Source organism: Notamacropus eugenii, chromosome 5 (assembly GCF_028372415.1).
Source record: "Notamacropus eugenii isolate mMacEug1 chromosome 5, mMacEug1.pri_v2, whole genome shotgun sequence".
NCBI classification, from domain to species: Eukaryota; Metazoa; Chordata; class Mammalia; order Diprotodontia; family Macropodidae; genus Notamacropus; species Notamacropus eugenii.
Window position 1 is genome coordinate 218,162,261 of NC_092876.1, and position 14,762 is coordinate 218,177,022.

Genomic DNA, 14,762 nt, shown 5'->3' on the forward strand with positions numbered 1-14,762 from the left:
AACTTCTTTACCGCATGACTGTCTCATCTTCTTTTCTAGTCATATATATCCTTAATGATGTCTCTTATGCCACTTCTCATACTAGAGTCATGGTTCATCATAGCCTACTTCCACCCATCTTCTGTATTTCCATTCAATCTCTGGGTTACCTCTGATTTTTCAGAGATTGTGTGTGTTACCTGATTAACTTCCATATGGCTTCATGGAGATAATATTGTGCTTTATGAAGAAGGAATTCTGTGCTAGCAAGTAGCTCACAAGTGTCATTGAAAGTGCTACACAAGAGCCAGTAGAATATTTTACACAGTAAGAGCAATATTGCATGATGATCATTTGTGATTGACTTATCTGTTTTCAGCAGTATCATGATCCAAGATAGTTCTGCAGGACTTATGATGAAAAATACTATCTACTTCCAGAGAAAGAACTGATGGAATCTGAATGCAGATAGTGTACTTTTAAAAACTTTCTTATTTCTTTCCATTTCCTTCCTTCCTTCCTTCCTTCCTTCCTTCCTTCCTTCCTTCCTTCCTTCCTTCCTTCCTTCCTTCCTTCCACAACATGACTAATCTAGAAAATATGCTTTGCATGTATGACCTGCATCAAATTGCTTGCCTTCTCAATAGAGCAGAAGAAGGGAGACAACTCAAAATTAAAAAAAGACCCAACGAATGTTCAAATTGTTTTTACATGTAAGTGGGGAAAATATGACATAGAAAGCATGGAATACATTTTTTAAAATGCTGCACAGTTTTCAAATCAAATCTGAGTATTGCTCTGAAAAGGGGAAGTATCTATATGTGTATCTGTATCTAATTTGTTTTTAAAGTGTAGATGACTAAGCTAGCCTCTTGAATATCCATGAATCTTATTGGGGAGACTGTGTTGTATAATTAGTACAGTATTATCTATTCACAGGAACATCTGGAGAACATTAGTGATCTGTTTTATTTATTTTTGATGTAGACTATCCCCTATGACATGGACCAACACAAATATACATATAAAATTTATATGGACCTGTGGAAGAAAAATGAATTTAGCTTTTAAAAGAGTAATGCTGAAAATATTTATATCCATAGTCTCTAGACTTCCAGATAGAGAATTAGAAAAAAGCAAACCCCAAAACTTATCACTTTGAAGAAGCTTATTTCCCAACCTAAGGCAAAAAAATGATATGGGTTGTAATAATGCAAGAACGTATTTAAAAAAAAAATCCCAATGGTGGTTTTCTAAGGCAAAATGCCTTCCACACTCAGAAAAAGAAGTATGGAAGTCATTCGCAGAATGGAGCAGATCATGTTTGTGTATGTGTATGTTTTTGTGTATCATGTTTTGATTTGTTATATGATTTCTTCCATTTATTTTAATTCGACCACATAGCATGACTATAGTGAAAATGTACTCAATAGGAAAGTATATGTAGAACCTATACAGATTGTATGCGGTCATGGGGAGGGAGGGGGGTAGTAGGGGGTAGGTGTGGGGGGGATAAAATCTTAATTTTAGGGCAGTGATTGTAAAACATTAAAAAATAATAATAATAAAATAAAATTTAAAAAAATAAAAAAAATGATATGGGTAGTTAAGGTCATAGGAACAGACAAATCCTACTAAACTTTCTTAGCTAGATAAAATAAAGGTTTCTATTTAATAAAAACAGTTTCAGTGGGAATGGGAAATGAGAATGGTATAGCGATGAAGAGGGTTATTATAATCAGGGAAGGAAACTTTTCAAAGTTTGTCTTTTCCTGAGAATCCCTTCTATGAAATAGCTTAGTGGAGTTATGAAAGCTTCAGTGAGAGGAGAAAGGAGTCAGGTGCATCTCAGTGGGAGGTGACTGCCTTTTTCCAGCTTGGGGAGGTCGATGTCAACGTAGAGCAGGTGTGTCTGCCTGCATGAGTTGGGTGTTCTGTGCAACCGATCTAGGATTCTTAAGCGCTAGCTTTACCGAAGACCATGGCACCATCAGCCAGAAGGTGCTCAGAGCCTGAAAAGGGTAATTCAGAGCTTAGGTACTTGGCTGACTTTTGATTTTGCTGTGGGTGCCTCCATTTATCTGCTTTTTCCCCTTAGTTTGAAGTTGGAAGGGAAGAGAAGTGTTTGATGGTGGCATGCCTCTTAATGTTTTCTACAAAAGCGGCCAATTTTTTACTAGGTGATGTTGATGTTCTTGTTTAGTGTCCTGCTGGAGCTGGACAGAATTGGGATACTTTGTTTTTCCTTCGCAGTTGTCTTGGGCATTAAGAGTGATAATTTACAGTGTGTTTCTTGGCTTCATGTTGTGATTGTGTCAGGCGAAAGATTTTGTAAGTAACTGGCCCTCTTTTCTGCTGGGTTTCAGGCTTTTGCTTATTGAGAAGTGTAAGGTACAGGCGTGGAGGTACAAACACAGATTATGTGAGTTTTATTCTGTTTGGTTTCTTGTATACTCATTTTGCACATCAAAGTAGTGAAGATAGACGATGGGCTATGTCTTGTACAAAATTTAGATGCATTTAAAGTGGAGATCATAATGGTGCTTTGTAATGTGCCAAATCAGTTTTGTTTGCACTACTCTTTTAGCTATGTGATTTTATAATAATTTTTAATTACAGGAGAATTGTTCCCCTGTCCCCATTTGTTATGGAAGATTTTCTACAAGAATTTTAACAAGTTCTGTAGGTAATTTCTTGTATTACTTTTGAACCATAAAGAGCAGCAGCTGCATTTGATGACCTGTATAGTCAGTTTTGTGGGTGCTGTGCTTACAGAGAGTACTGGCTTATGAAAGGATCAGAAGGTGTGTTTTGTCCTGTGGCAGTTGTGAGACTTGTTTTACATTCAGGCATGACCATTGTCTGTGAAGGAACATGTACATTGCAGGCTGATAATAGTGGTGATGATAATAATTCACAATAATACCAATTAATATTTATGCCTCCTGTTTCTCCCCAGTGCTTTTCTGCAGTGAGCCATGAATCTTTTGAGTATGTCAGAAACTATGTTGTCAAGCATTTTACTTAGGTACCTCAATCACTGCTGAATTACTACTTGTTAAACAACTTGGTTTTTTTTAAATCCATAGAATTTGTGGGTAACCTCAACAGTGAGTTGGAGTGTGTAAATGACTAGAGCAGATATTGGAGTAGGGGAATGTGAATACTACCATACTATCATTCTGTATGATAGTCCCCAACCATTCCTTTAAATTGTTTCCAAAACAAAACTGAGTTGATGAATACTGTATTGATTCATCATGCCCTTTCCTAGGCTTACTGCAAGTTGTAGCAAGGCATGAGTTGTGCAATATGCTTGTGTCTAGTGGGAAATCTGGTGCCCCAACCTATCACAATTGGAAGCACAGGCTTCCCTTCCTTTCGAAACTGCCTGCAGGGGAGGGGAGGGGAAGGGAAGGTAGGGGGTAAGAACAGTACATGAGAAATGGCCAAGTATTCAACAGGACTAGATAGGCAAAGGTGCCTTGCTGTTTCCATGGACAATTAAAAAGGGAGAAGACATTTTCTTTAAAAAAAATCTAAATCATCTGCAATCAAGGGTAACTTTTGATCACTGCCACTTTTTTGTGCTCTGTAGGTGGAGTAAGTGAAAGGGTGTGTGTGTGTGTGTGTGTGTGTGTGTGTGTGTGTGTGTGTGTGTGTATGAATGAGACAGAGAGAAAAAGAGAGAGTGTAGGTGGTAAGTACGTAAGACAGTGAGAGTGTCTGTGTGGAGCATTCACTTTGCAGGGCCAGGAGGAGAATTAAAGTGAAATAATGGTGTAGTTCTTTTTTGAGAGGATGGGGCAGGGGCATGAATAAGGAGAGGAAGAACAGCAGAACATTGTTGGCTGATCTGATTGAACACATGGCAGTTTCATGTGTGGAGTTTTTTCCTCCTGTCACTCTTATAGGAATCCAAAGTGTAGTATGTTTGTGTGAACTATTCTTCATGTAAAGAGTGAAAACCAGGCAGGGAAACCTTCTGTTTTATTTAACAGGATATTAGGGTTATGTCCTATCACTCAGACTTTTTTGTCTTTCCTCTTGGATCTTTTATAATCTTCTTTAGACATTATTTGCCAAGCTAAAGGTGTCCTCTTTATTTACTTATTGCTTTCGAGCAAATGATTTTAAACTCTGAGCCCCAGTTACAGCCATTTGTAAAATGAGAGGGTTAGATTAGAAGATGTTTAAAGACCCCTCAGTTCTTTAGACATTGATGGCATTCTTGTGTACTTAGTTAAGACTAAGCTGTGCTGGACAAAGACGAAACAGAAGACATAGCTAACCTTCAAGGAGATTCAAAACTAATAAATGTAACTTGTGAATAACACTAAACAGACCAAAACTCAATATTGTTGTAGTACATATATAGATCAGATTGTTAAATGTAGGGGGCTGGCAAGAGGTTTGGCTGAGGTAAATTGAGGTTGTGAATATTTTCATATCATTATTCCCTTCTACCCCAATTGAAGAAGCAAGAAAAAAGATACCTGTTACAAACCTGTATAGTCAAGCAAAACAAATTCTTGCATCAGCAGTCTCTTTCCCTCCTCGCCCCCCAAAATCTCAGTCTTACCTGAGTCCATTATTTCTCTATCTGGAGGTAGGCGACACATGTCATCTTGAGTCCTTCTTTGGAATTGTGGTTGTTACTATGTGGATCAGGGTTTCTACGTCTTTGAAAGTTGATTGTCTTTACAGTACTGTTGTTATATAAATGGTTCTGCTCACGTCACTTTGTGTCACTTCATAGAAGTCTTCCTATATTTCTGTGAAACAATCACCTTCATCATTTCTTACAGCACAGTAGTAGTATTCCATTACCTTCGTATGCTGTGACTTGTTCATCCATTCCCAGTTGATGAGCATCCCCATGATTTCCAATTCTTTGCCACTGCAGAAAGAGCTGCTACAAATATTTTTGTGCACTTCGGTCCTTTTTCTCTTTCTTCTATCTTTTTGGGGTTTAGACTTATAGACCTTTGGAGTATTTCTGGGTCAAAGGATATGTATAATTTAGGAGCTTTTGAGACATGGCTCTAAATTTCTTTCCAGAATGGCTGAACCAGCTCACAATTCTATGAACAGTGCATTAATGTACCTATTCTTCCACAGCCCCTCCAGCATTTATCATTTTCTTTTTTTGGCATCTTTGTCAATCTGATGGATGCGTGGTGGTACTTCAGAGTTGTTTAAATTTGTGTTTCTCCAATTATTAGTGATTTAGAACATTTCTTCTTGGATATTTTCTTCCTCTGAAAACTGCCTATACAGATCCCCTAAAGCTAATCCTTTCTAAAAGGAACCAAGTCTGGATGGCAGTGACGTATCTATATCTAAATCCACACACATATACATACGTATACATGTATATTTGTTTGTTTGTTTGTTACATTCTTTCTTCCTTTATTGATTTGGACAGAAATTTGTACTGGTTTTAGAGATATAGTATAGGGCCCTAAGCTTTTAGAACTCAATGTATAAGGCAGTATGTTAGGTGCTGGTCTGATAAAAAAACCAAAAGCAATTTGCCTTCAAGCAACTTACATTCCACCGAAATGGCATCCAGTCTCCAAAGAGCAGCTAGTGATTTAAGATTTAAGTTCTTTTATAATCACAAAAGCTTTATTTGTCTGGGATCATGGTAAAAGGTGTTCTATTTAATTTTTTCCCCAGCTTTTTAGGCTGCCACAGACTCCTTCTGTTAGATGTGTTTTTTAGGTTGCATAGGGGAACTTCAGACATTTTCATTTTATCAGGTCCAAGTACTTCTATATATTTCTGCATATCCATTGCATGACTTTGATTTCAGAGTGTATTGGCCAGTCTTCAAGCCAGACAAGTTAGATGTGTTATTTGGTAAGGGAGTAACATTTGTGAGTTGGGGGTAATCTCAGTGGGTCATCTTCTCTGGGAAGGGCATATGACTATGAAACTTCTTGTCTGCCCTGCCCATCTCTGTTCATCCTGTCTCAGGTCCTGGTTAATACTGAACATTATAGGGTTACTATGTTTCATTTCACCTATCTCAGTACTGGGGTGAAAGAATGATGAGACTGCTTTGTTCTTAGCCACCTCTGGGAATCACAAATTTACCAACAAATTACTTAGAAACAGTCAATCCTTATAAATGGTTGTTCTCTCTAAAGACTCATCTCACTGTTGCAACCCCCACAAATAACCTTCTCCTCATAACTACTTCTGGGACCACTCCCTTCTTGGCCACTGCATAATCAGGTGAATATCCTTTTCTGTTTTCCCTATCCCTGTTTCCCCCATTTTCTTGGGTTCTTTTGCTTGGATAAGATGCAGGTTGCTACTGCTTCTTCTACCTTTTCCCTTTTCCATATCCCTGACCTTTCCTAGGAACTCTTCTTAGAATCTAAGACCTCCAACCCAATTTTCTCTCCTAATTCCAAGGAACTTCTCCTGCTATGTGTAGTACAGAAAGGGAAAGAAATTGATTGGGTCCTTGTTCCTTGTCAAGAGCCCCAAGTCAGAAATCAGGATAGATTTTCTTAAGAAAAACAATGTTGTGAATAGTGGTATGTTCTATAGTACTTTTGTGTGGTACTATTTTAAGCTTTGTTATTGATTAAATATACTTCCGTGGGCTGACTTTGGGTAGCTCAGCATCCAGTTTCATTGAGAAAAAACTCCCCCCCCCTCTCCAAACACCTAACTTGTAAATTTTAAAATATCAACTTTATCACAGCAACAATAATAAATATTTACATAGCACCTTAAGGTTTACACAACATTTTATGTACATTATCTTATTTGAGATAACATAGGATTTTATAAGTCTATAATATTTTTTTAAAATACTGATGGGGAGAAGGAGGGAGGGAGGAACAGAATCTGGAACTCAAAAAGTTTTTTTAAAAAGAATGCTAAAAATTCTTTTTACATGTAATTGGGAAAAAGTTATAACAATAAAAGATACGGATAGTTGGTATAAAATGCTAAAATTGTCATATGTGTCACATTTATCACCTGACAATAAACTCTTTAATAGCATGCTTTATGATCTAAGTGTTTTCCTACATAGGTCAAGGGTCCTTTAAAAAATTCTTACTTACCTTCTTACAGTGAAGGTCAGGTAACTTTATTACAATATCATTATTTTCAAAAGCTCAGCCTTTGACAGCTCCCTGTGCAAATTTAGAAGTGCAATGAAGTTAAGACTTGAGGAAATAATGATTGGCCAGTTGGGTAAGAATTAGTTGTATTACATTGGATGGGTTTTCCATAAATCTTCTTGGGTCTCAGTTTCTTGATTATAAAATGAGATGATTGAATTAGATTACCTCTGAGGTTCCTTCCTTCTCAGAATGTGTGATCCTGTAATCATTTGCCTTCATGGGGATTCTGAGGCTTCATTTTGGTAGAACCATATTGGAAGTCTTGATTTGAAGTCCTGAAGAACTGAGAGTAGTAGTTTGGTTTTCTTAAGCCCGTCATCAGCCAGCATGTATTTATTAAATATACTCTCAGCCACTTTGGGGATACAAGACATAGTCTCTATTTTCTGTCCCCTCCCAGAGGATGCAGGGTGACAGAGTGTATAGTGTGCACTTGTAATTAGGAAAACTTCAGTTTGAATTCTGTTTCAGTCAGTTACTAGGTGTATAATCCTGGTAAAGCCACTTTCTCTGTATACTTATGTTTAACAGCATCTGCCTGATAGAGTTGTGAGGATCAAACAGATGGACCCCATAAATGCCAGCCATTAATATGGCCAGGCAGCTAGATAGAATGGGCAAAGTCCTAGGCCTGAAGTCAGAAAGATACAAGTTCAAATCTGGCCTCAGACATGTAGTAGCTATGTGACCCTGGGCATATCACTTAACCTTGTTTGCCTCAGTTTCCTTTTCTTTAAAATGAGCTGGGGAAAGAAATAGCAAACCACTTTAGTATCTTTGCCATGAAAATCCCAAAGGGGGTCATGAAGAGTAAGACACTACTGAACAACAGTTATTATTGCCGTCATCGTCATCATGATCATCATTAATATTATCACAGTTTAATCAGGAAGACAAAACTAGCAAATGGAAATAATTAGAAAACAAGTACAGTGTGAAGTGTGGTAGAGGGCAAAGTATGAATTGTAATCATCAAGGTCAAAACTTGTGGAAGCATTTAGAACATTTTGTGGAATAGGACATTCAAATGAATGCGTGAGCAAGAAAGATCTTAGGATGAGCAGGCAGGAATTGCCATGGCATGTATTGGAAGCCTTGAGATTTATTTTGGTTGTCCTAGTTCTTTTAAAACTTTGAAGTGTGGTGTGTGTTCGTGCTTAATTGTTTTTCAGTTGTTTCCAACTCTTTGTGACTCCTTTTGGAGTTTTCTTGGCAAAGGTACTGGGTGGTTTGCCATTTCCTTCTCCAGCTTATTTTATAGATGGAGAAACTAGGACAAACAAGTGACTTGCTCAGGGTCATATAACTATAATCATCTGAGGCCAAGTCTTCCTGACTCCAGACCTGGTGCTCTATCCACTGTGTGACCTGGCTGCCTAAAGTGTTTTGTAGATAAGGTTAAAATCTCTCCCTGTTTTTTAGTTTTCAAATGACATGTTTTATTTCATTTTCTTTGTTTGCATTAGTTTTAACACTTTAAAAATATAGTATATAAAGTAATCCTGTCCTGATTTTATTCATGTTCATTCACACTTTTGTGCTAAGAACTTCACTAGGCAGCATTTGAGATATAAGAAAAGTGGTCGGAATAGTCCCTGCTTTCCACAAACTTGAAATGTTAAACATAGCAGAAACTTTTAGAATATTAGAAACTGCTAGAGAATAATTGAAAGGCAGTGTTTATGTAGTTGTGCTGAAGTGCACGGTCTGGTAACTTTGTGTTGATCTTCAGTGTACAAAGGAGCATTGGTCCAGAAGGTTTTGAACCAATGGTGTCATGTTAGAAGCTCTGTCAGATGGATATTTCTCCTGTCCTTTAACCACTTGCTTATTATTATATTGAAAAAAAGCTTTAAAAATTTAAGCTGTAATAAAAACAGTAGAGCTTTCTGAAGTTCTAAATTCGTAGAATACTTTCACTCAGTCAACTTTATCCACCCATTAAGTGAATATTTTCCATTCCTGATCCCTGAAAAAATATCAGCCTGTTATAGATAGTTCTTCCTACAAGATCTTGTAAAGTTTATTTGAGCAGCCAGATTCTCTACTTGATTCTTTGCTTCTATTAATTGTTTTTGCATGTTTGTGATTTATTTGATCTTATTCATCCTTTCCTGCCAGCTGTGCCTTCCCTTCCCCCCCCCCCCCCAAAAAAAAACCTAACAAGTCAACCAGCCACCACTACCACAGGAGAAAATTTCCTGGTTCAGAGGAATTTTGTGAGAGGTATTCCTTTGAGAACAGTTTATGCCTTGTTACAAAGAAATGGATACATTATCATATTCAAATTACATAGATCTATAGTATCTCTCAGATGCTTTCAGACAGCTTTTTTTCCCATTATCTTCATATCCAACTCTTTCCTTCCCCGTAGAGTGATTTATTACTTTATTTTCCCCTGATAAGTAGCATTCTTACAATTTAACAAAACATATTGTGTGAAAATCTTTGATAAAATCTGTTTGCACCGGAAAGCTTTCTGTTGATAGTGAGAAGTTTGTCGTATGTTTAAATCTCAAAACAACCGCAAGTATGTTATTCCTTCTAAAGTATTTGGGTCTTTCTCATTCAGCCACAATTACGAGTTCATCTGAGAATGATGACCGGAGTGGCTCCAGTTTGGAATGGAGTAAAGATGGAAGCTTAAGAATTGGAGTCCAACAAGGAATTCTTCATGATCGGAGAGCAGATAATTGTTCCCCGGTGGCAGAAGAGGAGACAACTGGATCAACAGAGAGTCTGCCCAAAGCAGAAGGACCTGTTGGAGATGGTCCTGTTCCATATACACAGAACTCCAGCTCCCTAATCATGCCCCGCCCTAACTCAGTTGCAGGTATGGTTTTGACTGCAAAGTGAGGATGTTTTTGTTTTTGTGAGGGGAGGTGACAGATACTGACTACCCTTGACTTGGAAGATTTTGTGTTTTTGTTTCACTCATCATTGAAGAAAGGATGTCATCTTAAGGAGAGCCATGGTCATTAAGCCTGGGTTCTGAATTCGGTTCTGCTGCTTGTGACCTATATGACTTTTAGAAAGTCATTTCACCTTGGTGAGGAAATGGTTACCTATTAATGAGGGAGTTGAAGTAGACGTTTCCTAAGATCACCTTTCAGATTTCACATTCAGTGGTTTTAAGTTACAGTTTGGTAAGATGCAGTAGAGATCATGAGACAAAAATATTCCCTTCACAAATCAGTATTTGGTGCTTTCACTCTAAACATGATGGACAGTAAGTATGGTCTGAGACTGTGGAAGTGTGTGGTGTCATTTTGTGTAGTGGAAAGGATAATAGAGGACATGAGTTCAAATCCCACTTCTTACATCTACTACCTATGTGACCTTGGGCAAATCCCTTATTTTCTCTAGGCCTCAATTTCCTCACGTGTAAAATAAGGGAGCTGGACACAATGGACCCTTAAGTTTCCTGCCAGATCAGTGAGCCCATGACTGATAATAAAGGAAACCATGTTTTTAGGTTTTTACCATCCTTTGGTTTAGATAACCTCAAAAAAGGAAATCGTGTCATTGTAACAACTGTGTTAAATCTATTGTTTTCATCCAAAGAGAGTCACACTACCATAGATGGTAAAAACTCAAAGGGGTTTTTGGTCATCCAATCTAACCTTCTAATTTTATACATGAGGTAACAGAGGCCTAGAGGGGTGACATGCGTTATCCAAGGTCACATAGCTGACAAGTGAGAGAGGCTGGCCTTTGTGTGGGTGAGGTTAGACTTCTAGTTAATACAACTACAGTCACCATCAAGATTGGAAACTCAAGTCATTGGAAATGAAAAACTTTATAACTGGAACATATAACATAGACCTTTCTTTAAACAGATGTGTTGACAAGAGATAGTAGGTTGGATTAGGTAGAGGAGTAATAAAGATTATCTTTAGCTATTAATGTTCGCCAGCCAGAGGGTGAAAAAGGTAGAGATAAGATTGTATGTCTTAGTGTTGGGGGAAGGAAAAAAAAGAAAACTACATCTTGGTCATTATTTGTAGCTTAATCTGGTGAATTTCTATATTTTGTGTTCTCCAGGGTGTTAATAAAGAGAATCTGCTTTGATTTTATTTTATATTTTTAATTTGTAGTTGATATTTTTCTTGAATTGCCTGTAAGGGAAAGGACGACTTAGTGATAGAACTCTGGGTTTGGAGTCAGGTAGACCTGTTTAAAGTCGTCTCTGGCCTAGTAGTGATGGGATCATGAGCAAATCACTTAACTAAATGGCCCCTCTTCTCTCTAAGACCATAGAGTGCAGAGTAGTTGATGCTCTGTAAATGTGGCAGATTTTTTTTTTTTAAGGTTCATTGATGCCTTTTTCTTTTATATCATATTCATTTGCAGATATATTCCACCTGGAGAGAGCCTCCTTCTCTTGTAACAAAGATTTTTTTTTTTAAATTCTGAAAAACTAACTAATATTGACCTTGAAAGCCTGTGCACCACCTCCACCCCCATCTTTTCAACAGAAAGGGAGATTCATCAATTCCTCCTTTCTGTTGCCAAGCTTGTTCATCATAATTATACCACATTCAGTTCTGTTCTCTTGCTCTTTCTGTTGATACTGGTGTAGTCTTTGTGGGTGTTGTTTTTCTGGTTCTGCTTACTTCACGAGGTATCATTTCATGTAAGTCTTCCCATGAAGGAGTTTCTGTACAAAAAAACCTCAACGACTATAAAATGTGATACTCTGGCTTTACCATAGGATTTAGCAGTATTGGTCAGAGCAGAGTGGCCTAGGGAAGAGAGAGCCAGTTGTATAATTAGGAGGGCCCGGATTCAAATCACCCTTTTGGATGTGCAGGGTCAAGGCACTTAAATTCTTAGTATCCCAGGAAACTGTCTTAAAACTGTGGATTATGGACAGCTGGTAAGCCACATTGGTGAAAGGGGTTTATTCACCTGGAGTTATCTACTGTAATGAAATTGTAGGTCAGGGACAGCACCAGTAAAAATAAAAACTACCATATTTCATAGTGGTAGCCTAGTTCTGTGGTAAATATTTGTTGTCCTCATTGGTGGTGGTGGTGGTAATGGTGTGTGTGTCTGTGTCTGTCTGTCTATGAGAGGTGGTGGTATGTTGTATGTTCTAATGTTCTAGTGACAGATAAATAGCCATAATGAAAGAACCTCCAAAATGCTTTCTTTAATTCACTTCCAGTTGGCAGATAATGGCTCCATTCCAGAAAAGATTCTCCTCCTATCACAAGTTAGTAGTGCTAGGGAAAAACACTGGAGAGCATAATGAGTATTGAGTCATGATTATTCCATGGTGCTTTCATTTTTTTCCCATTAATCCTGATTTAACCCTTTACCTGTTTCTGTTGATTGACTGGTTCATTTGTGTTAGTGTAGAATTCCATCTCTCCGTTAAATCCAGCAGAAGGCAAAGTTATGTTCAACTTAAGCTGTTTTTGAAACTGAAAATCCATTAGGACGTTAATTTTGAGACAGAAAAAAAGCCCTATTTGGGGACCGTTTTCTGCATGGTGTTTTCCTCTCCAGTCCCCTGCCATCTGAATCGACGATGCATGTGAGCCAAGATTTTCCAGTACACTGCTGTGATTATAGAGCTTAGCTTCCCAGTTTTCTGCTATGTGTGTTCATTAGCCTGATCACATTGACTCTTGAGTTAGACCTCCTGTGGCATGAAGACTAAGCCAGGGACTAAGCAGGGGCAAATTAGCCTAATGGATTTGCTCATTTTTTCCTAGTTTACATCACTGAAAAACTAAAAACATATCCCATGTTCAGAAGGGGGGAGAAGCAAGTACTGTAATTTTCTGTGTTTATTAATGGGTTAGAAGTATAATGCAATGTTGTGTATCTATGGTAAACTAAACGTTGGGTAATAAGGAACCATGGGACCTCCTTGGGTATATTGAGAGAGTAAGTTAGTTATAAACTATGGCATGACATCAACAAGTTATGGCATGTGTCCCAAAGTTGGAAATGGTTCTCAAGAGGAATGATGTAGTGGAAAGGGCACTAGACAAAGAGTTAGAAAATTTAGTTCTGAGGTTGCATTGCTGCTTTCTGCAGGTAACTGTAAATTTCCTACCCTTTCTGGGCTTCCATTCTCTGATCTGCTTAAAATAATAAAGGGGAATTTTATAGAGTTGCACTAGTTGATCCTCAGGGCAACTAGGTGGTGCAGTGGATGTAGCACTGGGTTCAGGAAGACTCATCTTTCCGAGTTCAAATTTGGTCTCTGACATTTATTAGATCTGCAGCCCTGGGCAAGTCACCTAACCCTGTTTGCCTCAGTTTTCTCACCTACAAAATGAGCTGAAGAGGGAAATGGCAAACCACTCCAATGTCTTTGCCAAGAAAACCCCAAATGGGGTCATGAAGAATCAGACCCAACTGAAATAACTGATCTTAAAGGCTTTTTTTTTTTGTATCTATTATTCTGTAATTCCCCCTGCTATAACCTCAGCCTTGGGTAAAAATTACCAAGTGAAGTTTGACTCAACAGTAGGGAACCTGTGGCCTCAAGGCCACATGTGGTCCTCTAGGTCCTCAAGTGCATCCCTTTGACCGAATCCAAAATTCACAGAACAAACCCCCTTAACCAAAGGATTTGTTCTGACAACTTGGACTCAGTCAAAAGGCCACCCCTGAGGACCTAGAAGGTCACTGCAGGTTCCCCATGCCTGGTTCTAGTGCCTTCCTTGCTTGTTTTTTATATCCTTCTCTCTGCTCAACCCCCATAGATGGCTCCTTGTTCCATCTTGCTACCCCCTCTGTCCAAAACTGCAGACTAGCGGCCCAGTCAGGGGCACCTTGCCAAAAAGCGCTCAGTTATCTAAAGAGACCTTTCCATCACTCCCTCCCAAGTCAGAATTGCTCTTCCTTTCATGGCCCCTGTTCTTATTTGGGTGTTTGTAGGAAAACAAACTCTTGGCCCTGATTTGGAAACTAGCGTGTGGTTGCCTGACTAGAGAGGCACTTCATTATTTCTCTCTCTCAAATGCGTTCTGCTTCCTGACTTGTGGGTCCCGAATGCAACTGTTCTTTTTCTCCCATGACAGAAACTCAGAAGTCATTTTGCAGTTTAGTTCAATAGACAGTTATTAAGTAAGGAGTGCATACCCTGGGGGTATGAAGATGAAAAAAACCAATAAGCTCTCCCAAAAATTATACAGTGTCTTCTTTCTCCATATCCAGTCAGTTGCTATATCCTTTGGCACCTGTTTGCAGTATTTCTCAGATTTTCTTCCTCCTCATTCCCATGACCGTTGCCCTAATTCAAGCCCTTATTACCTCTTGCCTGGACTGTGGCAATAGTCTCCTAACAGGTATTTCTACCTCTGGTTTCCTTCTGTTTTATTTCTTTCCAAAAAGCTGCTGCCAGGTGATTTTCCCTACTGCGTAGGTCTGATCACATCACTCTTCTGCCCCAAACCCTTACATCACTCACTCATTCTATCAGAGAAAATTTATTGTCTTTAGCCTGGTGTCCAAAGTACATAGGCTGTTGCTACAGTTTACCTTCCTCCCCAGACTTATGTCATAACTTTTCACATTTTCTTTGTTCCAACCCAACTGCAATTACTTGCTACTCTTTACATGTTTTTGTCTGTGCTAACTTCATTTCTACCAGCTAAAAGACCTAGTTCA

At 38.4% G+C, this 14,762-nt stretch overlaps 1 protein-coding gene across 4 annotated transcripts in view; it reads left to right on the top strand.

Annotated features, from left to right (window-relative positions):
• Nucleotides 1-14,762, top strand: part of TANC1 (tetratricopeptide repeat, ankyrin repeat and coiled-coil containing 1) — a 259,324-nt gene that overhangs the window by 166,986 nt on the left and 77,576 nt on the right. For 3 of the 4 annotated variants that reach the window (XM_072612108.1, XM_072612110.1, XM_072612109.1), the window contains exon 7: nucleotides 9,703-9,963. The exons of the other annotated variant lie outside the window; for it this stretch is intronic. In XM_072612108.1, the coding sequence (XP_072468209.1) occupies nucleotides 9,703-9,963 (261 nt within the window). The remainder of the gene's footprint in view (nucleotides 1-9,702; nucleotides 9,964-14,762) is intronic. 4 annotated transcript variants of the gene reach the window in all.